The following is a 27,629-nucleotide window of genomic DNA, read 5'->3' on the forward strand; positions in this document are numbered from 1 at the left end:
AGGGACAAATGTGACAACAAAATCTGGTTTTAAGAAGCAACCTTATGCTGGAAACAAGGGAGGAAATATGCCTGTTAAAAAGGCCTGTGTTATTTTTGTGAAGAAAAAATGGAATCCATCTCATAAGTGTAAAACGACTAGAATTTACTTGATGGAAGGCATGGACCTGTGTTCAGATGTTAATGAGGGGATTTGCATGAGGAACTGGTGGATATTTTCAATTCTAAGGAGTTCAAGTTAGAGTGTGAGATGCCTGAGATTTCTTTAAGTGCCATAGCTAGTTCTTTAAGCCCAAGAACCATGAGGATCAAAGGAAAAGTTCAAGGATGTTCTGTATTTTGGTAGATACTGGCAGTACTCATACTTTCCTTGACCCAATGGTGGCCAAGAAAGTTGAGATGTTTGCAAACATGAAAGAACAGATTGAGGTTCGAGTTGCAAATGGGGAGAGGGTAAGAAGTGAAGGGTTGTTGAAAGGGGTTCAGTTTCAAATGCAAGGAAGTGACTTTATGAGTGATTTTTTCTGCTTTCACTGGGTGGTTGCAATGTAGTTGTTGGGATGCAGTGGGTAAGTATTTTGGGATCTATGTTGTGGAATTTTAATAATCTCACTATGACTTTTGAGGTTGACAAAAGACCAGTGGTGTTGAAGGTTTTAAGCCCCAATAGACCTGAGTTGGTGGAAGATGTTCAATTTTGTCAAGTTACTGCAATTGAAAGGAAGGTTATCATTTTACAAATTGTTCCTCAAGATTCAACTAACAAGTTAAGATTTTGGATCCTAGTATTGAAGAGGTTTTGCTGAAGTTTGGATGGGTATTTGAGGAGCCTAAAGGGTTGCCTCCTAAAAGAAATAAAGATCGTCATATTATTTTGAGAGAGGGAACTTAGCCTATATCTGTAACACCATACATATATCATTTTTATCAAAAGTCTGAAATTGAAAAAATAGTGCATCAACTGCTAACTGCTAGGGTGATTCGAAATAGCAAATCTCCTTTCCATTCTCATGTACTTTTGGTGAGGAAGTCAGATGGAACATGGCGTATGTGCATGGACTATAGGGCTCTCAACAAAGAAACTGTTAAAGACAGGTTTCTAATACTTGTGATAGATGAGCTTTTGGATGAACTATTTGGGGCCTCAATTTTCTCAAGTTGGACCTTAGATCAGGGTACCATCAAATCAGAGTAAGGGAAGAAGATATAGAGAAGACAGCTTTCAGAACACACCATGGGCATTATGAGTTTATGGTTATGCCTTTTGGCTTAACCAATGCTCCAGCAACCTTTCAAGGCGTTATGAATGAGGTATTTCAACCTTTCCTGAGGAAGTTTGTTATAGTTTTCTTTGATGACATTCTTGTCTATAGCAAAACTAAGGAAGATAATTTACAACACTTATCTTTGGTGTTGGATACCTTAGCAAAAAACACATTATTTGTTAAGAGGAGTAAGATTTTGGTTGTGAGAAGATTGATTGCTTAGGCCATTTGGTTTCTGCAGAGGGGTTTAAAGCAGATCCCTCTAAAATTAAAGGCATGATTGAATGGCCATTGCCCAAAACCATTAAGTCCTTAAGGGGTTTCCTTGGACTAACTGGTTATTACAGAAAATTTGTGAAAGGTTATGGTATTATAGTTGCCCCACTCACTGATTTGCTAAGAAAGGATTCCTTTGTATGGGGACTCGAGGCTTCAAAGGCATTTGAGGCCTTAAAGTTAGCTGTGACTAATCCTCCTATGTTAATACAAGATGGGAAGCCCTTGGCATATTTGAGTCAAGCTTTGAAGGGTAAGGCATTAGATTTGTCTACCTATAAAAAAGAGCTATTGGCAATGGTGTTGGCTGTTAAAAATGGAGGCCTTATTTGCTTGGAGGCACATTTGTGATTAAAACAGACTAGAAGAGAGTGAAGTTTCTGCTAGAGCAGAAAATTGGTACTCCCTCACAACAAAAGTGGATTAGCAAGCTTCTTGGTTATGATTTCAAGATTGAATACAAAAAAGGGAAGGATAATGTGATTGTTGATGCTTTGTCTAGAAGTGAGGAAGGGCCTGAATCAGATGCTATTTTGGCTGCTGTAATAGTGATGGATCAATCCTATTTGGTTGGATAAAGAAATATCTGAGATTTGTGGGAAGTTGCAACAGGGTTCCTTACCTACTTCTAGGTTCGAGGTTAAGAATGGCTTGCTATTCAAGAAGGGCAGATTTTTTTTGTTTGCTACATCTCCACTTAAACATCAAATTCTCCATCTTGTTCACAACTATGCTGTTGGGGGTCATTCAGGGTATCAAAAGTCCTTGTAGAGGGCTAAAACAAACTTTACACGGGCTAGTATGAGGAAAGATGTGAAGCGATTTATTAAGGAGTGTTCAATATGTCGAAAGTGCAAATCAGAAAACCTACTACCAGCAGGCTTATTACAGCCATTACCAATACCAACTTCTTCATGGAGTGATATCTCCATGGATTAATTATATTAAGGCCTTACCATCATCAAAGGGTTTTTTTGTAATCTTTGTGGTGGTGGATATATTCACTAAATATGCTCATTTCTTGCCATTATCTCATACCTATATAGCTGCTATAGTTGCTCAATTATTCATTAATCAGATTTTTAAGTTGCCTGGGATGCCTAGCACTATTGTAACAGATAGGGATGTGGTGTTTACTAGCAATTTTTGGAAGGAAATTTTCAGACTACATGGCACGAAGTTGAATTTTACCTCAGCTTACCATTCTCAATCTGATGGTCAAACTGAGATAGTGAATAAGGCAATACAACAGTATTTGAGGTGTTTTGTGTTTGAGAGACCAAAACAGTGGCTTCATTGGCTAGCTTGGGCAGAATATTGGTTCAATACTTCTACACATTCTTCCACAAGAATCACTCCTTTTGAAGCTTTGTATGGCAGGCCACCTCCTTCCTTGTTACAGTATGTAGCTGGTACAACACAAAATCATGCTATAGATTCTGAGCTTAGATCGAGGGAAGAAATTTTGGGAATTCTTAAAAGGAACTTGTTGGCTGCTCAGTCTAAAATGAAGTAGTATCATGATAACAAGCATACTGATAGACATTTTGATGTAGGGGATATGGTCTACTTGAAGTTGCAGAAATACAGGCAAAAAAGTGTTGCAGCTACTCCTTATCCTAAGTTGGCTCCTCGTTTTTGTGGGCAATTTAAGGTTTTAGAGAGAATTGGTGAAGTTGCTTATAAGCTGGAATTGCCCCCATATGCAGAAGTACACCTAGTTTTTCATGTTTCCAAGCTTAAGAAGCATGTGGGTTCTGATGTGAATCTATCTCCTTCAATTCCTTTTGCTGATGTTCATGGACATGCTAGAGTGGAACCAGAATATATTCATGAGAGGAGAATGACAACTGTCAATAATCAGCCTTTCATTGAGCTGCTTATGAGATGGAGAGGACCACCTAAGGAAGATTCTTCATAGGTTCCAGTGGAGCAGCTCAGATTTCAGTATCCTAACCTTGTGGGCAAGGTCTTTTGAAGGGGAAGGAATTGTTAGAATGGTGTAATGTAGGAATTTGGGAGTTGCAGTGTGTTCAAGGTTGGTGCAGTGAAGAATAATGACAATTGCAGTGTTGTGATTCATCGTGTGATGCAGAAGAATTGAATAAGGCATTGTATAGATAGGATCATGTGATAAGCATGTGTTCATTAATAAGAGTAATAAGTCTGTACTAGCCTTACTTACAAATAGGTTGTTACAATATTGCCCTCAGTTCTAACATAAATAACTAAGTCATTTCACATGAGTAGTTGTATAAAATCCTATGAAACTCAATGACAAGTCATCTGAAGTGTTATATAGAAATCATTTTTTTGGAGGTTCTGATCCCTCGAATGATCAGAAGTCTTTCTTTCTTCCTTTTTTATTCAAGTTACTAGCATATTGTAACATCCATCCATCTCTCTCTCTCTCTATCTATCTCTCTCTCTCGTCTTCGCAAAGTGGTTTCTGATTGCTAGTGCCGCCGGCTTCTCGTCGCCTCGCCAGCACCAGTGAGTTTCTATTTCGCTATTTTAGGCTCAATCGATCTATCTCTCTCTCTCTAACCGCTGCTCGGTGACCCCCTTCTCCCTACATAGAACAATTGTTTGTGTTTTTCATTACTACGATTTGGTTGCATTAGGTCATGAGAAATGTTTTCCATTCACAGAGCCCTAAGGAATCGAGCCCCTATGTGTCCCTAATTTCAACCTAATTTCTATAGTTTTCTTTATAATTTCATGTTACACAATGTTAGATAGTGTCTATAGTGACTTTTTAATTTTGTGAGAATGAGATTTTCATTTTTTAATTTATAGAAGGTGTTCACAATAATTGTACGTGTTTAGGCCTATACCAAATGCTTTTCTTTATGGGTTCACATTTGATTTCTACTTGACCATATGTGAGTGTGTCTTGATCTAAATGTGTATAAGTAAGCATATGAACTGTAGATTATTCTATATGTGAGTAGTGGGGATGCTATAAGGATAGAAAAGATGGGATTTTTATATTCGGTTGTTAATCATGCATAGATGTCTCTCTTGTATATGTCCTGTGTACATAGGCTATACCAATTGCTTTCTTCAAAAAAATTCTTGATTACTTTTAAAAGATTTTTTAATCTAATTACAGCGAAGCTCATTTTATCTGTTTAAACTTGGCTATCACCTATGGCATTTCCACTATGGCTTTTTAAGTAACCTCAATCTCATAGTGAGAGAAGGAAGACTTTGGTCTGGATAATTGTGCCAGGTTATGGCTACCGACTTTACCATGTACCGGTTAATAGGTTTTCTGTTGGTAGCCATATTCTGTGAAAATGAAAGTGATAATGTTGTCCTCCATCCTGCAGTTCTCTTGATAATGTTCAATAAAGCAGCCCTTTCTTCTTACAATTTCCCGTGTGCAAATGTCATCACACTTTTTCAGGTAGTTCATCTGCTAAAATCGTCTTATTGACCATGCTTTATATCCTGGAGTTGTAACTATTAAGTTGCTTGTGCTAACAATATTCACTACTTATCACTTAATTTAAATTATGATATCAATTCAATTCAAATTTGATGATCCTTTTCATATTTTTTAAACTAAAAAACTTCAATCTCACAATGAGAGAAGATTCCCCTTCCGTCGTTGCCTGGTATGCAACCTTTGGTATTCTTAGTTTTTCACAATGATCATGTCATCAATGTTATTGGAAGCTAGAAAGTGGTTAATTAAGTGTTGTTTCAAGATTAACGCATGACTGTATGCATGAGTGTGCTAAGTATCAACGAGAAAAGGGTTCAAGTATTATTTTAATATTTTGACTTTTATTATAACGAGACCACCTATCAAATAAATGAATTGTCTCAAATTTATTCTACTTATTTGGAAAAAAAAAGAACTTTTTTGCAGGCTTAATCTAACTAATTCAATCTAACAAGATTTTAATCTCTGTAAATTCTCATTCCAAATATTGTGAGTCATCCTTTTTCTAAGTTATACATAGATTATAGCACTGATATCTATTATGTGATAATGTTAAATGATGTCATATTCAGTTCTAGACTCTTGATCCTCATAAAAAAACTATAAAGAGGAGACAGTGATTTTTTTATTTTTTATTTTTTTTATTTTTATGAAGAGCTGGTGGCCACACACATAACAGTCCCATCCCAAGTTTAATAGCAAACCCTCACTTATGGCAAAGAAATACCGTGGAAACATCATTACACTTGGGGGTTTACAGTGATTAAGAATGAATATTTAGATGTTATTAAAGGTAAAAAGAAGCTACATAATATTCTTAATCGGAAGAATGTCTTTAGACAGATCGAGTTAAAATAAGGAGAGTGAAACAGATAAGTCGCAATAATACAATTGCACCAGAGGGTGTTTTCAAAGACGTAGAAAGGCCAAAGACTTTGGTTGAATAATGTGAGCATTGAGCTAAGATTTTGAGTTTAGGCATCAATCTTTGGCTGGCGATTGGCCTGAGCTGCAAGAGGCAGAAACTCATTTTGAAGGTCAAGCCTAACCTCAGTAGTCTTGCCTCGTGACAGTGAGTGTGGAGTTGAAATCAGTCCGTTATCTTTTTCCATATTTGCATTAGCCATCAATTAGAGTTCTTGATTTGGCTATGACACCATTGACCAAAGGTGGATATGGTGCTGGATAAGAATGTAGGAATCCACTGAAATTTTTTTACTAGTAGTTCTTTTACATGCCATAGACGCATAATATCATTAATATTAGATTTCTGGATTTCTTCAGTTACCTTGTAATTATATTTGATTTATGTTGGATGTTAAATTTATTTTATGTGGAGCATATTTGACTAATTATTGTGATTATGATCATCATTCCAGGGCTTATTCTTTTGGTATTTTATTCGTTTTTTTTCTAACCTGCTTTTTAACTTTTTTTTTTTTTTGTTTTGTTAAATGTGCTTTTTATATTGTGTCAATCTTGGAAAAGTTTTATGGTAAGTAAAAGGAATTAATTCTATCTCTTATTACCTATAAAAAAAAAAAAAAAGGAATTAATTCTACGAAAATAGGCATAAGTCACACTTGCTTATAAGTGACAGCCATATGAAACAAAATTGCAAAATACAAATTCTAATCATTTTAATATGTATGATAAGAAAACTATGTAATTCATGGTAAACATCTGTACAACAATATATCTAGCTTTGATAGCTCGTATTGGTAATGTACTCTTTCTTATATCTTCTTATGTCTCCGGTATTGTGCGGTTAAGAATTCATTTTTATCAGTTCAGTGTATCTGTAACGCTCCGTTCCCGAGGGTCCGGAGAGTTAACTCATATAACCTGATAATCAACTCTAACAAGGCTAGAGTACTTCCAAATTCAAGGATATATATATTTTCCCAAACCTCAAATCAAACGTAAATACTTCAATTAAATAAACTATATAAACTCATCTATCCAATTTTCAATCCAACAACTCAAATAAAATCAACTCTTCTTCATGTCTCAAATAACAAACTAGAAATAATGAAACATTAACATAAGTCTCCATAAACCGTCTAAATCCACTGAAGCAAACTTAAGAAATATAAATAACTTCCAACATCAACATTAATACCACGAAATACCCAACAACCATTCACTGTTAATCTTCTCCATAAACTCTAATACTGAACCTCAGCTGAACCATCAATGTCATCTGAAATATTATGGAGATAAGGGGGGTGAGTTATCAACAACTCAGTAAGCAGAGAACATATACCAGTGTATAAACATGAGCATTTACAGAAATCAGAATGCAGAACAAAACATTTTCATTTTCAGAGTGCGGAAGCAGAACATGTTATTAAAATATCAGAGTGAAGATTTAGAAATAATTTCATTCAAAATATTCTTTGGCATAACATAAAAGATCATCATCATCATCAGAACATCATATCAGAACAGAGGCCATGTATAATCCCCGTGGTAGGGTTGTGCATCTGCGGATAGCCAAGCAGAACATAAAACACTCTGTCACCAAGGTGTGCACTCAAAACAGAGACCACTACTATAACCCGTGGCAGGGCCGTATCCACTATTATTACCCGTGGTTGGGCCGTATCCACTATTATACCCGTGGTTGGGCCGTATCCACTATTATTACCCGTGGTTGGGCCGTATCCACTATTATAACCCGTGGTTGGGCCGTATGCCACTATTATCACCCGTGGCAGGGCCGTAACTGAACAGAACGGAAACAGAATCAAATTCAGAATCAGAGAGTCATGCCAAAGGTTTTCAGAAATCACGTCTTATCCAAACAGAGTACTGAACAAAAATCTTCGGAACAGAACAAAATCATATCACAACATAATTTATGCACAAATTCATATTCGCTCTCATTTTCAAAGTTTAGAAACAAAATGTCAAAAAATAAGCTCATGTCTACACCAGTCATGACAGAAAATACTTTCTTCTTAAACAGAATCTCCTGAGTAATGTAAAACAAATAACTGAGGTAGTTCAAATTTCTTTTCATAACAAAACATGCATATTTTCCAAAACGGACCTCAGTTCATTTTATTTAATGCAAAATCTAGCATAGGAACTCCGCTTACCTGAACTTCTTAGCTTTTTCAGAATTCCTCAAAAACGTCGAACAATAATTAATCGTCACCTATAAAATAATCACGTAATTCTCATAAATTTCCAATTAATCACGTATTTTTATATTTAATCCTCAGCTTATAAAATAACCTATTTAATTCATCAAAACCTAAAATTACAAATCATCACTTTCTAAAATCGCCAATGCTAACTTAATACTAATAACATATTCTTACTTTTAAAAAAATATAATTTAGTATAATACTCTAGCTGTTTTTAAAATAATTCATAAAACTTAAATTCTTAAACTAAGTTTTATTTTTTAACATAGTAATTTTATTAAATTCTACTAAATAGACAAAAGAATATTAACAAAATATTAGTCCAGTTAAAGATCATTTAAAAATACAAAGTTACAACCTAGCCCATAAAAACATAAGCCCATTGGAAACATTAAAACACTGCATAAGTAAGGCCCACTGGCCCGTTGTGAAAAAAGAATCCTTCAAAACTAAAACACACGGGTAAAAAATCCATGGCCATTCGAGAGAAACAGAGGGCTCACCGAGCGGGGGTATGCGACGGAGATGGGCTGGGTGGCTAGCGGGGTCACGGCGGCGCAACAGGAGGCTCGTCTGTGGTGGTGCGACGCCGTAGGATGAACTATGGGGCGGTGCAACCGTGGTGTTGCTTGGGCTGGGGAGTTCTGTTACGTCGAAAAAAAACAACCGAGAGCGAGAACAGGGGCGACGGTCGTGGGCTATCGGAAAGGAGTAGCTGCCACGAGTGAGAGCTGGTCGCCGGTTTCTAGCACCGTGGGGGTGGTGCTCCGACGTCCTATAGTGGTCGGTGACATGGCTGTGTTCTCTGGCAAGGAGGTGCAACGCTGAGAGAGGGAGAGAGAAGGGTGGCGACGTTACTGGTTTCTGGGATGGAGTGGTGCGACGGGTTGGAGGTGTGCGTGTTCTGGGCGTGGTGGTTGCGGTTTCTCTATTTCCGGAGGCTGCTATGGAAGAGGTAACTGCATGCTCTGTTTCGGACGTGCAAAAACAGAGGTGCTTCCGTGAGGGTGTTGGACGGCCACGGGGATGGCTGAAAGGTACAGAGATCGGGTTGCCGTTTGCGTGGGGAGGAGTTTCTAGCGGTGGCAGTGTTGGGTAAAATCTCAGTGCTTGGGAAAAACATAATCATCTATATATATGTGAGGTGAAACCCTAGAGAGTCGAGAGAGACGTGTGTGTGCATGCATGCCGTGAACGAATGCATGTGTTTATGCATGTTGTGCGGCGGAAAAATATAAAAGCCGTGCGAAAAAAAAATACAATAAACGGAAAGAGAAGGAAACGAAAAAAAATATATATATAAAACAAGAGGGGAGAATAAAAATAAAAATAAAAATAAATAAATAAATAAATAAACGGCATAGATCTCCAAATAAATAAATAAAAAAAATCACATTCCAACTATACCAATCTTGGATCCGGGTGTTACAGTATCCTTGATCTTTTAGGTAAGTTCAGTGGCCTGAATACCTTTGCTCTTATGTGGTGCAATGTTAAGATAAGGTTTCTAACAAACTTTCATGACCTTTTATTCATCTGTTGTGAAAGAAATTATTCGGACTCGCCCGTGCTCAATATGAAAATCTAGCTATTTCTGTAGGAATCATATGTGGACCAATTTTTGTAACGCCCCGAACCCGAGGGTCCGGAGAGTTAACTCATGTCACTAACAAACCTGTCTCTCAAAGCACTAAAAACTCCAAGGACTACATGATTAGCACACAATTCATATATATATATATATATATATATATATATTTTTTTCAAATGACCATAATAACATTCCATAAGTTATCATTACAAAACATAAACCAAAAGGGGTCCACAATCTCCCAATAACCTCAAAAATATAACAATACATCTTTAGGTCTCAATAGGTCCAAACAACGTAAAGTACTTCAAATACTCAAGTTAAATCCATCTACTAACAATGGTACTCTAAGTACCCAATCCTTCCCTCCATATCTAGCCCGCTTCAATTCTATTCCTGACCCCCAGCTGGAAAGTCAATATCATCTGAAAATATATGAAGATAAGGGGGGTGAGTTATCAACAACTCAGTAAGCAGAGGACATATACTAGCATGTAAACATGAGCCTTTTCAGAAAATTCAATATGCAAAAACAAAACATTTTATTTTTGTATGCAGATCTCAAAAAACATGTTATCAGAAGATCAGAGCGACTTTTCAAACATTTCATACCCAAGTCAACAATTCATATTTGAGAATCCATTTCATATTCAAAAACACTTTGGCATAACATAACTGAACATATTCATCTTATCATATCATATCATATACCATGTTTAACCCCCGTGGTAGGGTTGTGCTATCCCCGGTGGCCAAACCAGGCAGTATCATGTAGTGAACTTCCCCTTTTTCAATCTCGGAGCCCCGAGTGTGCACACAGGAAAGAACACGTAAAAAGACCACTTTGTTTCCAAAGTGGGTGCACTCATATCATATCATGGTGGTACCAACCATATCACGTGAACAGTATCATCATATCAGAACCATATTCAGAACAGATAAGTATGCTAAAGTTTTATCATATCCATATCATATCAAAACACGTGCGAAGCATATTCATATCATTTCTATTTGATCAAAAACAGATCCATATCATTTCATATCACATGCATAAAAACTTCATTGATATCATATTCGCTCTTTTGTATATTTCAGAAACATGTCAAATATTGCTCATGTCTACACATTTCATGTCAAACATTTCTTTTCTCTTTCATACGCATCTCATGAGGGAATGCAAAACATATACTGAGGTTGTTTTTCACTTTGTTTTCTTTTTAAAACAACATGCAAATTTTTACAAACCAACCTCAGTTCATTTCTTTTTATGCAAATCCAGCATAGGAACCCCGCTTACCTGGACTTCTTAGCTTTTCGAAAATTTCCTCAGAAATGCCGAACTAAGAAAATTTATTCGTCACCTACAAGATAATCACGTAAATTTCCATAAGTCTCCAATAAATCTCGTATTTTGATATTCAAGCCTACCACTTCTAAAATAGTCCATTTTTAATTCCTCAAACTCAAAATTCTCTTTATTCTCAACATACCAGCATCACTTTCTAAACTCATCAACATCCGACTTCGACTAAACATTTAATTCTAACTTATTTAAGAAAGAGATCTTACTATAGTCTACAATACAAAGTAACATAACTATAATAAATTCATTATCCCTAGTAATTCATAATTTATTTAAATAATAATAATAATTCAAAGATATTCTTTTAAAAAGGATACGTTAAAATATTCTTTTTAAGTGTTACTTATCAGTCTACTTATTAACCATTCCAATAAAATATAAGCCCCAAAATATATATCCATTTAACGAAATAAATTCATGCATCTGCGCCTAAATAAAACACCCTTTACAATCCACGTATTATACTCATGATTTCAAATCCGAAATACTTAGCATAGCTTAATTAAGCTAACACCCCAACACTAACTTTGGAGGCGCACTATAAGAGAACAGAAAATAAAATAAAATAAAACGAAACAATATTATTAAAATATCATCTATAACAAAATACAATATTCTATGAGACTTAAAACAAAACCCAGATGACACAACTCAAATAGATCCCTCATTCGAAAAAATATGAATCGGAAACATGCACTAAGGGTAAACCAGTAATAATATTCAACTATTAGATTAATAATATATATATATATATATATCATAAGAACCAAAGCTAGAGGATCACAACACCCGGACATGCGATGGCAGGGACTTACTCCCAGGAGACCGAGGCGAGTGTGGAGGAGTACCGCGCGATGGCTGGCTGGCGGGACAGTGGCGGTGCGACTAAAAAGCAGGAACACAGTGGGGAGGCCGTCGAGCTGGGCTGAGCACGAGAGAAAAAGAGAGAGTAAGGTGAGCGAGCAAGAGGCGGAGAGAAAGAAGTGTGCAGACCGAAAGGGATGCTCACCGTGGAAGGTGGTTACGACCGAGGTGGTCTGTGGGCGTCCAGTGCCTTCTTCCCGAGCGAGAGGCGACGGCTTGGCTTGAATGGTGCAGTACAACGGGTTGGTGTTAGAACCTCTGTTTCGGGTGGCTAAAAACAGGGGATTTTCGGGCTGGGGTGGTATACTGTTTTCAGAGGTGCAACCGAGATGGTGTTTACACGGAGAGGGTGGTGGCGCCTGGCTTGAGTGGTGGACTTGTGTGGTTGCCGTTCCGTGTGCGAGGACTGCGTTCGGCAGAGAATAATGCACTGGCCTGGCTGTGCGGGTGGTTGGACAGCTGAACGAGGCTTGCGGTTTGATGCCTTGAGGGTAGGGAACTGATGCAATGGCCACGGTTCTAGTGTGCTGAGGCGTGAAATGAGGGCTGCGGCACAAGAACTAGGGTTGAGAATACTTACTATATATATAGGCTATAAATGGAAAACAGACTTCTTAAAACAAAGTGCAGGAAACGTGCATGAAGAAAAAAAAGAAAGATGGTGTTAAAAGTGTGACGGAAACTTAGAGGCGTTAAGCACGTACATGAGTGAAGCAAAGAGCCGGGTTTTACATCGTCCCCCCCTTAAAGAAATTCCGTCCTCGGAATTTAATATGTATTGTCAAAACTCCCATCAAAAAGTCGTGGGTACTTATCTCGCATTTCTTCCTCCAACTCCCAAGAAGCTTCACTAATAGCATGATTTTTCCACAACACTTTAACAAAAGGTATAGTTCAAGTCCGTAGCACTTGCTCCTTCCTTTCCAAAATCCGAACCGGTTCTTCCGCATAAGTCATATCCTCCTGAATCTGAAGTGGTTCATAGTCAATAACGTGCGTCGGGTCGGGAATATATTTCCTCAACATGGAAATATGAAATACATTATGCACTCCCGCAAGTGCCGGTGGAAGTGCTACTCTATAAGCCACTGGTCCATTCCGGTCAAGAATCTCAAATGGCCCAATATATCTTGGGCTCAACTTGCCCTTCTTTCCAAATCTCATAATTCCTTTCGTCGGTGCTATTCTCAAAAATACTTTGTCTCCAACCTCAAACTCCAATTGGCGGCGACGCTTGTCTGCATAACTCTTTTGTCGGCTTTGAGCTGCTTTCATTCTTGCCCGAACGATATCTATCTTCTCTATAGTCTGCTGAATAATCTCTGGTCCCAGAAGTTTCCTTTCACCTACTTCATCCCAATACAATGGAGATCTACACCTCCTACCATACAAAACTTCATAGGGTGCCATTCCAATGCTAGCCTGGAAACTATTATTATAAGCAAACTCGACCAACGGCAAATGGTGCATCCAAGTTCCCTTAAAATCCATCACACATGCCCTCAACATATCCTCCAAGATTTGAATAGTTCTTTCTGACTGTCCATCTGTCTGAGGGTGAAATGCAGTACTGAAATTTAACTTAGTGCCCATTGCTTCCTGTAAACTTCGCCAGAACTTGGAAGTGAAACGAGGATCTCTATCCGACACAATGGATACCGGTACCCCATGCAACCTCACTATCTCCCGCACATACAACTCAGCTAGTTTGTCCAGTTTATAAGAAACTTTAATTGGCACAAAGTGAGCAGCTTTTGTTAAGCGATCCACGATCACCCATATAGCATCTTGTCCGCTCAATGCCCTCGATAGGCCCGTCACAAAGTCCATGGAGATATGCTCCCACTTCCACTGTGGGATTAGGAGTGGTTGTAGTAATCCGGCTGGTCTCTGATGCTCCGCCTTCACCTATTGGCAAGTTAGGCATTGTTCTACAAATTTAGCAATTTCTCTTTTCATACCATTCCACCAAAAAGACTCTCTCAAGTCCCGATACATCTTGGTACTCCCTGGGTGAACTGTGTATAAGGAACGGTGTGCTTCTTCAAGAATTACTCTTTTCAGTTCTTCATTAGCTGGCACGCATAATCTACCTCTAAATCTTAAAACTCCATCCTCGGAAACGCTAAAGTCAGATCTGTCCCCGTTCCCGACTTCTTCCACTAGCTTCGCTAACTCTAAATCCACCTTCTGAGCAGCTTTGATTCTATCCAATAAGGTTGGTTGAACTATCAAACTGGCCAAGAAGGTACTTGTATCACTAGTGATAACCTCAATACCGGCTCTTTCTAGGTCCATGAACAACCTATGTTGAGTGGTAAGGGCTGCAACTGCTGGTCCCACCGACTTCCTACTCAAGGCGTCGGCTACAACATTAGCTTTGCCTGGGTGATAGTTGATGGTGCAGTCATAATCTTTGATCAACTCGAGCCATCTCCTCTGCCTCATATTTAATTCTTTTTGGGTGAAGAAATATTTCAAACTCTTGTGATCCGTGTAAATCTCACACTTTTCCCCATACAGGTAGTGTCTCCAAATCTTAAGTGCAAAAATGATGGCTGCAAGCTCCAGGTCATGCGTGGGATAATTCTGCTCGTACGCTTTCAGTTGGCGTGAGGCGTATGCAATAACCTTCCCGTGTTGCATCAGTACGCACCCCAAACCCAGCCTTGACGCGTCGCTATAAACTACAAATCCCCCTCTAGCCGTGGGAACTGCTAATACCGGAGCCGTCACTAATCTTCGTTTCAACTCCTGAAAGCTTTCTTCACACTTTGTTGTCCATTCAAACTTATTATTTTTCCTGGTGAGTGCTGTGAGAGGAACTGCTATCTTGGCGAAACTGTCAATGAATCGACGGTAATAACCCGCCAATCCCAAGAAACTTCTAACCTCATGCACGTTCTTCGGCGTCGGCCAATTAACCACTGCTTCCACTTTTCCCGGGTCCACTGAAATGCCATCTTTCGAAACTACATGCCCCAGAAATGCGATTGAATCAAGCCAAAATTCACACTTCTTCAATTTAGCAAACAACTTTTTATCTCTGAGTGTCCCAAGTACCAGCCTCAAATGTTCCTCATGCTCAGATTTGCCTTTGGAGTAAACCAATATATCATCAATAAAAACAACTACAAACTTATCCAAAAATTCATGGAACACCCTGTTCATCAAATCCATAAATACTGCTGGGGCATTAGTCAGGCCAAAAGGCATGACCAAAAACTCATAATGGCCATAACGAGTCCTAAACGCCGTCTTAGCTACGTCCTCTGCTCTGATCTTCAATTGATGGTAACCCGATCGAAGATCAATCTTTGAAAATACCTGAGCGCCCTGGAGCTGATCAAACAAATCATCTATACGGGGTAGCGGGTACTTATTCTTTATGGTCACACGATTAAGTTCCCTGTAGTCAATACACATCCTCATCGATCCATCCTTCTTCTTCACAAAGAGGACTGGAGCTCCCCAAGGTGATACACTGGGCCTGATAAAACCCTTATCCAACAGGTCTTGCAATTGTTCCTTGAGTTCCACTAACTCCGACGGTGCCATTCGATAGGGTGCTCTTGAAATGGGTGCCGTGCCTGGAGCTAGTTCGATAGTAAACTCCACCTCCCGCTCGGGCGGGAGTCCAGGTAAATCTTCTGGGAAAACCTCTGGATATTCTCTCACCACAGGTATCTGCTCTAACTTCAACTCCTCTTTTGGTACTTCTACCACGCAGGTTAAGAATCCTTGACAACCATCTCGTAACAATTTCCCAACTTGAACGGCAGATATGATGGGTGGATGCGTCCTCACTTTTGAACCCGAGAATCGAAATTCACTGTCTGTTGGGGGCCTAAATATCACTTCCTTTTTAAAACAGTCTATACTGGCGTGGTAGCAAGCTAGCCAATCCATACCCAAAATTACATCAAACCCAAACATGTTAAACACTATCAAATCTGCTGGCATCAATCTTCCCTCAATCAATAAAGGACACCCTGGTAGAAAGTTGTCACAAACTACCGAATTTCCCGTTGGGGTCGCAACCACTAACTTGGACTTTAACTCTTCAGTTTCTAAGGTGCAAAATCGAGCATAGGTCGTAGAAACAAACGAATGTGTCGCTCCCGAATCAAATAGTACAGTGGCATTATTAGAAAACAAAGAAAGAGTACCTGTGGTCATAATCAACGTCATTCATAAACTAAAATTTTTTTAAGTCTTAACCTTAATCCACAAATCAATATCTTAAAAACATAACAAAGAAGTCATACCCGTGATCACATCATTCCTATCCTCAGCCTCTCCAGGTGTCAGAGCAAAAACCCTTGCAGGTGCGGTAGTACGCTGCATGTTGCCTCGCGCTGTCCCTTCTATCCTAGGTGGTGGTGGGGGCCTGCTGTTATCCAATTGTAGAGGACAGTCCCTGAGATAATGGCCCGATCTGCCACAACGGTAGCATAGTCCCGCTTCCTTCCTGCATACTCCAGTATGTACTCGGTTGCAAGTTCTACATTGATATGCTTGTTGGGTGCCCTGAACCATCCTTTTTCCCGAGCTACTACCTTCATTTCTCTTTTTCCACGCTCCTTGGTCCATACCAGAATGAGGCCCCGAAGAAATAGTCCTCTTCTTCTGATCGTGCAATGCAGCGCTCCTTTGAAGGCTTCGCTCAAAAACTGTGGCCTTATCTACCAATTCTGAGAAATTTCGAATCTAGAAGCCCACTACTCGTTCATAAAGTTTTTCATTTAGCCCTTGTTCGAATTTTCGCACTTTCTTTTCTTCGTCAGGAATCAGATATGCAGCAAAACGGGATAATTCAATGAATCTAGCTGCATATTGGTGCACCGTCATGGATCCCTGCACCAGAGTGGCAAATTCCATTGCCTTGTCCTCTCGAGCCGAGCTTGGGAAAAATCGCTCAAGAAAAATCTGCTTAAAATGTGGCCAATTGACTATTTATGTTCTCCCTGCTTCTCGGATAGTTCTTTCTGAGATCCACCATCTTTTTGCCTCACCGGTCAGTTTGAAAGTTGCATACGCCACCTTTTGTTCATCTGTGCAGGTTAACACCCGCAATATCTCTTCAATATCTTGCACCCAATCTTCAGCTAAGGTGGGTTCGCCTTTGCCATCAAATGAAGGGGGTGCATCCGATTGAACTGTTCTATGCTACCACCTCCTTCATTAGAGTTGCGTTGGCGACCTACGGGATTTTGCGCGAGATCATCTATTAACTGATGAGCTGCTGCTCGTAGTACTTCAGAAGCACTCGGGTTTGCTCCCCTTTCGTTCTCGTTCACGTTCAAGTCCGACATACTTCGTTCGCGACGACGAGGTGGCATCCTGTAATAAAGAGAAAAGAAGTACGCGCAACAGTAGTAATGATTAAACTCCAAAGTCTAAAACTTTAATGCCATCAAATCTATTTAATAAAAGTCTCCAAAATCAAACCAAACCACAACCAACATGAATTCCACTCATAGACCTACAAAATCCTACACATCAAAGTCATTCCTAAAGTTTGTAAAATTTAAGACCTCGAATATCTATGATATTCTTCCTCATAGCCCACTCCAATATCACCTCCAATCTGAAAATGATTTCTTAAAGCCTATCTATACTCCATGATCTTACACTCTATAGTCTGCAGAACCTCAAACCTGGCTCTGATACCAACTGTAACGCCCCGAACCCGAGGGTCCGGAGAGTTAACTCATGTCACTAACAAACCTGTCTCTCCAAGCACTAAAAACTCCAAAGACTACATGATTAGCACACAATTCATATATATATATATATATATATATTTTTTTTTTTCAAATGACCATAATAACGTTCCATAAGTTATCATTACAAAACATAAACCAAAAGGGGTCCACAATCTCCCAATAACCTCAAAAATATAACAATACATCTTTAGGTCTCAATAGGTCCAAACAACGTAAAGTACTTCAAATACTCAAGTTAAATCCATCTACTAACAATGGTACTCTAAGTACCCAATCCTTCCCTCCATATCTAGCCCGCTTCAATTCTATTCCTGACCCCCAGCTGGAAAGTCAATATCATCTGAAAATGTATGAAGATAAGGGGGGTGAGTTATCAACAACTCAGTAAGCAGAGGACATATACTAGCATGTAAACATGAGTATTTTCAGAAAATTCAATATGCAAAAACAAAACATTTTATTTTTGTATGCAGATCTCAGAAAACATGTTATCAGAAGATCAGAGCGACTTTTCAAACATTTCATACCCAAGTCAACAATTCATATTTGAGAATCCATTTCATATTCAAAAACACTTTGGCATAACATAACTGAACATATTCATCTTATCATATCATATCATATACCATGTTTAACCCCCGTGGTAGGGTTGTGCTATCCCCGGTGGCCAAACCAGGCAGTATCATGTAGTGAACTTCCCCTTTTTCAATCTCGGAGCCCCGAGTGTGCACACAGGAAAGAACACGTAAAAAGACCACTTTGTTTCCAAAGTGGGTGCACTCATATCATATCATGGTGGTACCAACCATATCACGTGAACAGTATCATCATATCAGAACCATATTCAGAACAGATAAGTATGCCAAAGTTTTATCATATCCATATCATATCAAAACACGTGCAAAGCATATTCATATCATTTCTATTTGATCAAAAACAGATCCATATCATTTCATATCACATGCATAAAAACTTCATTGATATCATATTCGCTCTTTTGTATATTTCAGAAACATGTCAAATATTGCTCATGTCTACACATTTCATGTCAAACATTTCTTTTCTCTTTCATACGCATCTCATGAGGGAATGCAAAACATATACTGAGGTTGTTTTTCACTTTGTTTTCTTTTTAAAACAACATGCAAATTTTTACAAACCAACCTCAGTTCATTTCTTTTTATGCAAATCCAGCATAGGAACCCCGCTTACCTGGACTTCTTAGCTTTTCGAAAATTTCCTCAGAAATGCCGAACTAAGAAAATTTATTCGTCACCTACAAGATAATCACGTAAATTTCCATAAGTCTCCAATAAATCTCGTATTTTGATATTCAAGCCTACCACTTCTAAAATAGTCCATTTTTAATTCCTCAAACTCAAAATTCTCTTTATTCTCAACATACCAGCATCACTTTCTAAACTCATCAACATCCGACTTCGACTAAACATTTAATTCTAACTTATTTAAGAAAGAGATCTTACTATAGTCTACAATACAAAGTAACATAACTATAATAAATTCATTATCCCTAGTAATTCATAATTTATTTAAATAATAATAATAATTCAAAGATATTCTTTTAAAAAGGATACGTTAAAATATTCTTTTTAAGTGTTACTTATCAGTCTACTTATTAACCATTCCAATAAAATATAAGCCCCAAAATATATATCCATTTAACGAAATAAATTCATGCATCTGCGCCTAAATAAAACACCCTTTACAATCCACGTATTATACTCATGATTTCAAATCCGAAATACTTAACATAACTTAATTAAGCTAACACCCCAACACTAACTTTGGAGGCGCACTATAAGAGAACAGAAAATAAAATAAAATAAAACGAAACAATATTATTAAAATATCATCTATAACAAAATACAATATTCTATGAGACTTAAAACAAAACCCAGATGACACAACTCAAATAGATCCCTCATTCGAAAAAATATGAATCGGAAACATGCACTAAGGGTAAACCAGTAATAATATTCAACTATTAGATTAATAATATATATATATATATATATCATAAGAACCAAAGCTAGAGGATCACAACACCCGGACATGCGATGGCAGGGACTTACTCCCAGGAGACCGAGGCGAGTGTGGAGGAGTACGGCGCGATGGCTGGCTGGCGGGACAGTGGCGGTGCGACTAAAAAGCAGGAACACAGTGGGGAGGCCGTCGAGCTGGGCTGAGCACGAGAGAAAAAGAGAGAGTAAGGTGAGCGAGCAAGAGGCGGAGAGAAAGAAGTGTGCAGACCGAAAGGGATGCTCACCGTGGAAGGTGGTTACGACCGAGGTGGTCTGTGGGCGTCCAGTGCCTTCTTCCCGAGCGAGAGGCGACGGCTTGGCTTGAATGGTGCAGTACAACGGGTTGGTGTTAGAACCTCTGTTTCGGGTGGCTAAAAACAGGGGATTTTCGGGCTGGGGTGGTATACTGTTTTCGGAGGTGCAACCGAGATGGTGTTTACACGGAGAGGGTGGTGGCGCCTGGCTTGAGTGGTGGACTTGTGTGGTTGCCGTTCCGTGTGCGAGGACTGCGTTCGGCGGAGAATAATGCACTGGCCTGGCTGTGCGGGTGGTTGGACAGCTGAACGAGGCTTGCGGTTTGATGCCTTGAGGGTAGGGAACTGATGCAATGGCCACGGTTCTAGTGTGCTGAGGCGTGAAATGAGGACTGCGGCACAAGAACTAGGGTTGAGAATACTTACTATATATATAGGCTATAAATGGAAAACAGACTTCTTAAAACAAAGTGCAGGAAACGTGCATGAAGAAAAAAAAGAAAGATGGTGTTAAAAGTGTGACGGAAACTTAGAGGCGTTAAGCACGTACGTGAGTGAAGCAAAGAGCCGGGTTTTACAATCTTGCTGTTCTTGACATCAATCAGAGGAGACCCAGAAGTGGCACTAAACTTCCCTCATATATTCTCCCCTGGCATTCAAGTGCATCTTATATCACAGAAAGAAGGTTATGCTTAGATGTTTTCAGGTGCATTATCGACAACAATGCATGGTTTTAGTTGCCTCATTCCTGTTTGTGGTAGTTCTGTGATGCATATGGTTTGAATGGATTATCACTTAGCTATCTTACCTATTGATCTAATACCCAGTCCTCTGCTATAAAGATCCAAATCTGGTATATCTGAGTGAGATTTGTAATTTTCATGATGATAAATTCATAGGGAGCACTTGTAATATGAAACTGGAGTAGGAGTTCTTGGATCAGTACTATTTATCAATAATTCGACTTTTGATTATTGGTGGTACCCATATCTCATTTGTTTTCTTCCAGAACAACTCATCATTTACTGTGGGGCTAGAAGTCTCACCCTACCATTTCTGTTTCTCTCATTTGTGATAAAAAAAATGTTGCACTTTGAACTGTAAACTTCTCATCCTTTGTGAAATTCCATATCTGGTTTTCTTCAACCCCCATCTTACGTATTAAGTTGTGCAAATTAATTTAGCTTGTTAAATATCGAAAATTGAATTCAATCAGTGCTGCAATTTTAGTTAATTAAGTATTCTAATGATAGCTGTTTTTCTTAGTTAATTTTCTCCCAAATCTTATATTAGTCATGGTATCAGAGCAAATTAAGATCCTGTATTGCAAGATTTCCATTGAAGCAAACCTTCCTTCTATACAGCTTTCTGCACTAGAGAATATGCACTATAGCCACATGATACAATTTCACAATGTCTTTTCTGGTTGTTAATAACAAAAATCTGATATTGGAACATATAGTCTTGAGAAAGTCTATTGGGAAATGAATGAGATTGAACTACCTTGGGTCCTCTACCAGAGAAGCCTATTGAGATATATGAATTTGAAAGGTATCATTTTCTTGTCTGCTGGATTTAGTAGGCAATGAACTACCTTGAAGCTGACTTTCCTTTATAGGCCTTTTATCTTCTTTCCTTTCATTCACCAACTATGACTTTCTATTGCCTTTGTGATGGATAAAGACTAACGGCATATTTCTTTCCTCTTTCTATATATTGGATCACCTAAAGCTGTCCATTTTGTCGGAAGGTAACATCAATCCCCTAGGAGACTTAGCCTTAAAGACGGAAGACTTTTGAGGTTGCTGGGGATGAATAAAACCAAATCCTCAGCTTCTCGAGAATGTGGTTAGACATGACCCCAACCTGTTGTTTAACATCCCTAGAAACATTGGGCCTTAGGAGCATCATATAAGTTTTTTTTCACGTACGTGATCCAATAGAAATATCTCGATTGGTTTATTTTGTCTGAAATTACTTCACTATGACTCTTTTATGCTTTGGACTACAATTCAGGTTTGTACAGGTTAGGGAAATCGTTGCAGTGTTGGATCTTGATGTCCTATTTTATCCTTGGCCGAAAAGACAGTTCCCTTACATGGTTAGAATTATTGTTATCGTTATTATTTGGTATTGGGTTCTTATTTTATTCCTCTCATCCTCACTTCTAAGAAGGAAAAGAGTACACGTATGTTACTTATCAAAAAGCAAGAAAGGAAAAGGAAAAAGAGTACACAAGTTAAATTATAAGCAAGAGAAATCCTAAGTTGTTGATGTCTTGAAAAGTCCATTGGAACATGATTGAGAAATGTGAACCACAAAATAAGTTAAAAGTAACTTTTCATTTCAACATAATCAGTCTCTGGTTTTCCATAGCTTCTTTTTGACATGCTTAGTCATCAGATCTTGAGAATATGATTTCTGAACGCTGATGCAGTCACAAGTGCATTGGAAACTGGTTTGAGAATTTCTTTAGCCAGGAGCTCATGCTAATGTTTTTAACAAGGAAAAATTAAGGAATACAAAGTGGACTGGTTAGAGATTTGTATGATTAATAAAGAAAACCAAGGTGACTAAAGTGGAAGCTAAGTTGCAAATATCTTTCTCTGTTGCAGGTGGATCCAAACACAGGAGTTGCGATGTATGAATCAGATGACATAATCAAGTATCTGGTTGGAAAATATGGTATGTACAGTCATATTTACTTGCTCCCAAATGGTGTATTTCAATTTTGGTTGTTTTCCATTGATAATCAGTATGTTGCACATTAACAAGAGGGGCATTTATTACTCGTGTACAACACCATTTTACAGCATCTATTTTGTTCAAGTACAAAGTTTTTTTAAAAAAAAAAAATTTGTAGAAGAGTATCTTATAGTACAAATGCATGCATATGGATCCATTAAATACCTATGTGGCCTACTTTTGGAGGCAGATTTGTTAATGTTGGGCATTTGAAGGCTACAATATGAATGGTTCTAATGCAATTTTTTTTTTTAATTTTGTAAGGGCCAAAAATCACCGGAAATATATTTTTAATACCGTGACACTATTTCCGGCGAAACAAAATCGCTGGCAATAATTATTTCCCAAGCATAAATTTGATAGAAATAATTTTTTTTGACTAAATATATCACCACAAAAAGCCTCGTGTGTGTCCCTTAAGCATGGTTTAGCAGACTTTTGCGGCAAATTTATGAATTTTTTAGTAAAAAATAATCGTTGGAAATAAAGTTTTCCATCGATTATATAAGCAACCGGAGGGCTTTTTGTGGCGATTTTATTCACTATTTGCGGCAATTTGATTTCGTCGAACATAGGTCTATTTCCAACGATTATTGTAAATCGCTGGTAAAAAGATATGGCAACCGGTTTTTAGCAACCAACGTGCGGTGATATAAATTCGCTACAAATAACTTTTTGCAGCATTTTTTGAGCTTTTAGCAGCGAATTTATAGCGCTGGAAATGACTGAATTCCTTGTGGCATGTTATAAGAGGGCTTTTTAGTTGTGGAGTGTCATACGTCGATGGAGCAGTGCGACCAACCCTCTCAAGAAACCTTTCTTCCTAATTCCTTATAATAATAATAATAATAGGGCCTTTTCCAGCGCAAAAAATCACCGCAAATAACCCTTAAATTCATTGCAAATATTCTTTCACGGTGATTTTATCCGCTGCAAATATCAACTCAAACACCGCAAACGTCCATTCTATTTGCCCATCAAATCGATTGTTGTGAAAACATATTTGTGGCGAATTTCGGGCGTCGCAAAAATAAAAAAAATGCCGCAAATGAAACAATCTATTTCAACGGGCTAAGTAAATCACTGACAGAAGTTTCTTCCGGTGCTTTCTCATCGTCGCAAAAACTATTAACATCGTGTATCTGCGACAATTTTAATTTATCATCGGAAGAATATATTCCCAGCGAGTTATTGTCGTTGGAATTGAGTATTTGCAAAGATATTGTGTCGCCATAATTAAGCAATATTTATGAAAAAATTATTTGATGCTTATTTACAAAAAAATATTTTTAGCGAATTTTACTCGCTGGAAAAGGGTTTTCAGAACATAAAAAAAATGCACAACAGAATTTTACCATACAATTCATTTTACCTTATAGATCTGTAAGGTAAAATTCTTTTGACACTCTAAAAAAAGAATAGCATATCTTATAGTGCAAATGCATGCATAAGGACCCATTAAATACCTATGTGGCCTGCTTTTGGAGGCAGATTTCTTAATGTTGGGCATTTGAAGGCTACAATATGAATGGTTCATGTATCCTGTCTAATGCATTTTTTTTTTAATTTTGTAAGGGCCATTTACGGCGATTATAAATCGCCGGAAATATATTTTTAATACTGTGACACTATTTCCAGCGTTACAAAATCGTTGGCAATAATTATTTCCCAAGCATAAATTTGATGGAAATAATTTTTTTTCGACTAAATATATCACCGCAAAAAGCCTCGTGTGTGTCCCTTAAGCTGGTTTAACAAACTTTTGCGGCGAATTTATGAATTTTTCAGTGAAATATTATCGCAGAAATAATGTTTTCCATCGATTATATAAGCAACCGGAGGGATTTTTTTTGGGGATTGTATTCACTATTTGCAGCGATTTGATTTCGCCAAACAAAAATTTATTTCCAGCAATTTACAATAATCGCTGGGAAAAAGATATGGATACCTGGCAACCAACGCGCAATGACTATAAATTCGCTGCAAATAACTTTTTGCAGCATTTTTTGAGCTTTTAGCAGTAAATTTATAGCGCTGGAAGAGACTGAATTCCTTGTAGTGCGGCCTGTTATAAGAGGGCTTTTTAGTTGTGGCGTGTCGTACGTTGATGGCGCAATGCAACTGACCCTGTCAAGAAACCTTTCTTCCTAATTCCTAATAATAATAATAATAATAAGAGAAGTTTTATAGTCACAATTTTTTTTTATAAAATTAAATCTATAAACTGACCTGATTCTATTATATGAAATGGACATGTTGGCATTTTCTGGTTGTACTCAAGGTTGGAATAGCGAGGAGGTGAAGGAGTTGACAAGAATGAGGTGAGCCATGTGTATTTGCTTAACAAGCTACTGCACCAGGCATTCTGAACTCCCAAAATTAATTTTATGGTGCATATTTTCACATGAGGTATGCTTATCCCTGGTGGAAAGAGAAAATAATTAACTTTGAATTGAAATGGAAAGATGGTTTATGCCCCTTTACACTTGAGGAAACTGCTCTTACTCTGAGGGCGCTGAAATATATGGTTATTGCAACTGGTGAGTAGATAATGCTGAAGCAAAATCCTTAACTTTCGATACTTGGTTATTGTTTTTCTCCTCTTTACTGAGCCCCTCTGGTTTTTTAATACAGGTCAGAAAAGAGACACTGTTGGAATCGACTGACCTTAGGTTTTTCCAAAATCACTCATCCCAGATGGCTGTATTGGATTATCTAGTTTCACTGGAGAGTGATATTTTTGTTCCTACATATGATGGAAACATGGCCAAAGTTGTTGAAGGCCACCGCAGGTTCTGTTCTGAAAAGTATGATGTAATTGCTTTAACCATTTTAGTGGTTTGATTTTCTTAAGGATAAATGAGTTGGAATTGAAACACCATAAGTGAGATCACAATTTTCTATTTTTTCCAACTGTATTTTGTGCATGACCATTAAAGCAAGGTGCTCTTTTTACTTAAAAGACTGCCAATGCTGGGTCTTTTATTTTACCAGAAGTTATTGATTTTTCATGGCTAGTATCAAGATAATTGTTAAGCAGATCAAGGGGAGGCTTTTGACGTGGCCTCTCCATGCTTATGGTCTTTTTCTTAATCCATTTTAATTGTACCAAAACATTTTATCTTAACTGAGACGTCTGTTGTCTTTTTCAGATTTCTTGGGTTCAACAAGACAATTTTGTTGGACAGAAAACAGCTGGTAAACTTGATAGACCATTACAATATTGGATCACTTACTTGGGATGAGTTCTCATCAGCAGTGAAGAAAACTCATGCGAATCGCATGGGTAGGCCAAGTAAAAGGGTGGTGATCCCAGACAGACCCAAAGAAGAGGATTATTTCTATGCCAACCCAGAAGAGTGTTTGCTACCATCGACGAATCATTGAGTAGTACGTGACCATTATGTTGGGAGATTGACACATTCATCAGTGTTCTCCTACAGTGCTAGCTGTTTGGGCATCGATAGGTCTCTTCACAGGGTTAAAATGATAAGAGAAGGAACTTGTTATGTAGAGAAGATTATAGGGATGTGTTAAACTTTCAAGAAAGCCCGAGAGATCTATGGAAGCAGCAGGATGGCATCATCATGTTTTTCTACTTTCCAATTCACATGTATAGAAGCTACCCTGCAATTACCCTTTTGGAGTTTAATTGATGTGGTGCATGTTTGTTCTTATAATATGCACCATTTTCATACTAGTTTATTGGGAAAAAAAACATGGAACTTTTCTTCTTTATTGAGTGGGACACGAAAAAGAAGTGTATTATTGTAACATGAGAATGGTCAAGGAGGGACATATCATCAATGAATGCTGAATGATTAAGTGTGGTTCTCTTCTTGATGAGCTGGCTTGTGTTTACTTTTATCTGGAGAGAAGGGAACAGTAGAGACTTGGAGCATCTATTGAAGTTACAAGAAGAATATTGTCAAACACATACAAGACCACCAAATTGATGAGTCATGAAGAAATTAAATTTATTTGATGAGCTGTAAATACACATTGTTTAGTTAATATTTCATTTACTAATTTTATGTAACTATAAATAGACACTGTATATGACAGATCGAAATACGGAACCATTTCCTTCAACCACTCAGTGTGTCTCTGTTGTGCGCCTATGCATTCTAATATTTGCATTCTGTCTGCATGTGTACGAGTCAGTTGCATCATCTTCTTCCTTGCTTCTGCACCTTCCTCTTGCTCCTGCATCATTCTTAATATGTGTACGAGTCAGTTGCAATGACTAAAGATTCTGACGCCAACATGACCTCCCGAGCTCAAAATAACCCCCAAAATCCTGCTAGCCCATTCTTTATTCAACCAGGCGAAGGTGCCTCTTCTTCCTTGGTCCTTGATCTGCTGACCACCGAAAGCTATGTCACATGGGAGAGAACAATGCGTCGAGCTCTCAACATCAAAAACAAGCTTGGATTCATCGATGGAACCATCACCAAGCCACCAAACACTTATGATCCTCTCTATGTGCCATGGGAGCGCTGCAATGACATGATTATCGCATGGATACAACATTCAGTTAGCTCAAACCTTAGATCGAGCATTGCGCATGCTGATACAGCAGAAAGTGTTTGGAATGATCTTAAAGAGCATTTCTCCATACAAAATGCCCCTCGGATCTTTCAACTCGCTAAATCTATTTCCTCCTCCATGCAAGACTCTGATTCCATCAGCCAATACCACAACAAACTCAAGACCTTTTGGGATGAGCTTGAAATTTATGAGCCCATGCCCACTTGCACTTGTGGTGCGGTCAAAACATTGCTGGATTATACCCACACTCATAAGGTGATGCAATTTCTTATTGGTTTAGATGATTCTTATGACTCTGTTCGTGCACAAATTTTACTTCAGGATCCTCTTACACCACTCAA

General features: G+C 38.2%; 1 protein-coding gene and 2 long non-coding RNA genes across 3 annotated transcripts; 2 read left to right on the forward strand and 1 right to left on the reverse strand.

Annotated features, from left to right (window-relative positions):
- Positions 1-17,950: 17,950 nt before the first annotated feature.
- LOC118348715 lies at positions 17,951-20,331 on the reverse strand. Its single transcript, XR_004801692.1, has 3 exons — positions 19,790-20,331; positions 18,909-18,972; positions 17,951-18,036 (listed from the first exon to the last, which is right to left on the reverse strand). It is a non-coding gene; the product is annotated as an uncharacterized LOC118348715 (long non-coding RNA).
- A 1,168-nt stretch (positions 20,332-21,499) lies between these two features.
- Positions 21,500-22,076, forward strand: LOC108993921. Its single transcript, XR_001996592.2, has 3 exons — positions 21,500-21,543; positions 21,724-21,742; positions 22,019-22,076. It is a non-coding gene; the product is annotated as an uncharacterized LOC108993921 (long non-coding RNA).
- A 2,908-nt stretch (positions 22,077-24,984) lies between these two features.
- LOC108993907 (rhamnogalacturonan I rhamnosyltransferase 1-like) lies at positions 24,985-26,124 on the forward strand. The gene is made up of 4 exons (XM_035690714.1): positions 24,985-25,058; positions 25,147-25,264; positions 25,372-25,529; positions 25,890-26,124. The coding sequence occupies exons 1-4, from the start codon at positions 24,985-24,987 to the stop codon at positions 26,122-26,124; spliced, it is 585 nt and encodes a 194-aa protein (XP_035546607.1).
- Positions 26,125-27,629: the final 1,505 nt, after the last annotated feature.

The sequence above is a fragment of the Juglans regia genome, chromosome 6, assembly GCF_001411555.2.
Source record: "Juglans regia cultivar Chandler chromosome 6, Walnut 2.0, whole genome shotgun sequence".
Taxonomy (NCBI): Eukaryota; Viridiplantae; Streptophyta; class Magnoliopsida; order Fagales; family Juglandaceae; genus Juglans; species Juglans regia.

Excerpts from the sequence above, each read along its gene's own strand:
- LOC108993907 (XM_035690714.1), top strand. The coding sequence starts at position 24,985 with ATGGACATGTTGGCATTTTCTGGTTGTACTCAAGGTTGGAATAGCGAG. Across the intron at positions 25,265-25,371 it reads TGAGGGCGCTGAAATATATG|GTCAGAAAAGAGACACTGTT; the intron begins GTTATTGCAACT and ends TTTTTAATACAG. Across the intron at positions 25,530-25,889 it reads GTTGTTGAAGGCCACCGCAG|ATTTCTTGGGTTCAACAAGA; the intron begins GTTCTGTTCTGA and ends TGTCTTTTTCAG.